Source organism: Propithecus coquereli, unplaced genomic scaffold (genome assembly GCF_000956105.1).
Source record: "Propithecus coquereli isolate 6110/MARCELLA unplaced genomic scaffold, Pcoq_1.0 Scaffold76, whole genome shotgun sequence".
NCBI lineage: Eukaryota > Metazoa > Chordata > Mammalia > Primates > Indriidae > Propithecus > Propithecus coquereli.
This window is the reverse complement of record NW_012153729.1, coordinates 1,969,362-1,972,376: the sequence shown is the minus strand read 5'-3', so window position 1 is coordinate 1,972,376 and position 3,015 is coordinate 1,969,362. Positions and strand designations below refer to the sequence as shown.

Here is a 3,015-nt window from a genome sequence, read left to right as displayed (position 1 = left end):
CCTACCTGAATCATCAGAATTTTAGCTAATTCCACATTTAGGTGCAAGCTTGTCTGACTAGCTTGTTTTGTCTTCTAGTGTAGTTGCGTTGGAGTATTTTCATATTTAAACACATATTATTTTATTATAAATTATATTATTTTTATAATTCCTTTTATAGTTCCTCAGACTGGAACTACACCAATGGCTTTCCTGGGTCTCCAGCTCGCTGTGCCGACTCAGATCTTGAGACTCAGCTTCCATAACTGTGTGAGCCAGTCCTCATAATAAATGCTTGTTGTGTGTGCGGGACCTGTGTGTGTGTGTGTGTCTCTAACTATATATATTTTATATATATTTTATATATTCCAGAACAGAAATAAGGATATGGGTAATTATTACAACAAAGAGTTCTGCTGTCCAAATAGTTTTTAAAAGGTTTTTCCCTAGTCATTTAACATATAAATTATTTCTCATTATAATGTCTTGAATTTATGTTAGAACTGTTTGTAGTACAGTCATGGGTCGCCCAGTGACAAGGATATGTTCTGAGAAATGCGTCAGTGGATTTCGTTGTTGAGCAAACATCAGAAAGTATACTTTAAAAAACCTAGATGGTCTAGCCTAGTACATACCTAGGCTATATGGTATAGCCTATTGCCCCTTGGCTATGAACCTGTACAACATGTTACTATACTGAATACTGTAGGCAGTTGTGTCACAATGGTAAGTATTTGTGTATTTAAACATAGAAAAGGTACAGATAGAAACATAGAAAAGGTAAAAATACAATGTTATAATCTTTTGGGACCACCATTGTATATGTAGTCCATTGTTAGCTGAAATGTCATTATGGTGCATGACTATAATTTCAAGTACTAATTAGTTGAACAATTCTTTGAGCCTTGATTTCTATGTCTATAAAGTATAAGGTTTGGTTTGGAGGCATGTCAAAGTTTCCTTTTGATTCCATGGCTATTTTTGTTATAACATGAGAAGATATCAATTTTTGTAATTCATTGTTTATCATAATTTTTACCTATATAAACATTTGAAATCATGGAATTTCTTTCCGTTTGACAAGCTTTCAAAATGAAGGGAAAATAAATTAGAATAGAAAATCATAGTTGGGCAGGATATAATAACCACAGCAATTGGTATTTAGTAAGTTTTAATTAACCAAATTAACCAAATAGTTGGATTTTAAAAAACCCAATATTTTCATTAACAAACATGTTTTCCTGTTCCTCTCTTTTTATTTTATTTATGTTCTATAGGAGAGCAATTCGAACTGCATTTAAAAATAAAAAGCGAGCTGCTATTCTAACCACTCATTATATGGAGGAGGCAGAGGCTGTCTGTGACCGAGTGGCTATCATGGTGTCTGGACAGTTAAGGTAAATGTCTAAACAGCATGCCATTTAGGGAAGGAGATTTCAAATGTCGTCAATTTCAAAAACTTATTTATAGTACTATGTATTAATTTAAATGTTAAAATTTTTTTTTTTTTGAGTTTTTGAATCAGTTAGCTTTCTATAGAATTACTTGGACATATGTCAAGTTTTTCTAAAATGTGCCTGGCTACTTTGAATTTGAAATTGATTTAATATTTCAGTAACTTGGAATATCATTTTTAGGTATGATATTATTTTAAAAAATTGTTAGGCATTAGATATTGGATTATAACACAAAGTATAAAATAAATATATGAGTTAATACTTAAAGAAATGATTAAATAGATAAATGTGGGAGAAGAGGCAAATCTTCTTTACAGAACAATTCCAAATAATATATGTAGATATTACCCCCTCCAGGAGGGAAAGCTTAATCTCCCACCACCCAAGTTTGGGCTGAATTTAGCTAATCTCTTCTAAAGAATAGAGTACAGAAAGGAAAATAATAACTTTATAGTTGAGAAACCTGACAAATACTATTAATACTTTAAGCACTGTTGTATAGATACCATGTACTGCCTGATATGATGTGATGAGAAGGGTACTTCAGCTGTTTGGTATTCTTTCCAAAATCTATAACCCAAGTCTAATGAGAAAAACATCAGACTAACCCAAATCGAGGGACATTCTACCAAAACGTCTGACCAGTACTTCTCAAAACCATCAAAATCATGAAAAAGAAGGAAAGAGTAAGAAACTATTACCTACCACTGGAGACCAAGGCATGACAACTAAGGGCAATGTGGTATAGATCCTGGAACAGAAAATGGACACCAGTGGAAAACTGGTGAAATCCAAATAAAGTCTGGAGTTTAGTTTTTTCTTTTTTTTTGAGATAGAGTATCACTCTGTTGCGCAGGCTAGAGTGCTGTAGCGTCAGCCTAGTTCATAGGAACCTCAAACTTCTGGGCTCAAGTGATCCTCCTGCCTCAGCCTCCCGAGTAGGTGGGACTACAGGCATGCACCACCATGCCCAGCTAATTTTTTGTTTCCATTTTTAGTAGAAACAGGGTCTCACTGTTGCTCAGGCTGGTCTCGAACTCCCGATCTCAAGTGATCCTTTGGCCTCGGCCTCCCAGAATGCTAGGATTACAGGCGTGAGCCACTGCACCCTGCCAGTTTCTCACTTTTGACAATTGTATCATGGTAATAGAAGATGAGAATATTAGGAAAACTGAAACTGAATGAGGAATGTGTGGGCATACTGTGTTATCTTTGCAACCTCTCTGTAAATGTAAAAGTATATTTTTAGAAAATGGTAGAGATTTAAGTGAGAAATTATTCTTTGAAACTATCAAGTCATTTTTTATCTTTCTTTTAAAAATTACTTCAGATGCATTGGGACAGTACAGCATTTAAAGAGTAAATTTGGAAAAGGCTACTTTTTGGAAATTAAATTAAAGGACTGGATAGAAAACCTAGAAATAGACCGTCTTCAAAGAGAAATTCAGTATATTTTCCCAAATGCGAGCCGCCAGGAAAGGTAAACTCTTTTAAAATGTATTTGTATTTCTTTATAGAGCAATAATCATAAAAGGTTATTATATTAAAGATTAAGAGAAAAATTATTTTTTCATTCATA

At 33.7% G+C, this 3,015-nt stretch overlaps 1 protein-coding gene across 1 annotated transcript in view; it reads left to right on the top strand.

The window, feature by feature from the left end:
* The window catches only part of ABCA5 (ATP-binding cassette, sub-family A (ABC1), member 5), a 126,609-nt gene that overhangs the window by 117,459 nt on the left and 6,135 nt on the right, over positions 1–3,015 (top strand). The window contains exons 20-21 of the mRNA XM_012662226.1: positions 1,257–1,376; positions 2,767–2,916. Coding sequence (XP_012517680.1) covers positions 1,257–1,376; positions 2,767–2,916 — 270 coding nt within the window. The remainder of the gene's footprint in view (positions 1–1,256; positions 1,377–2,766; positions 2,917–3,015) is intronic.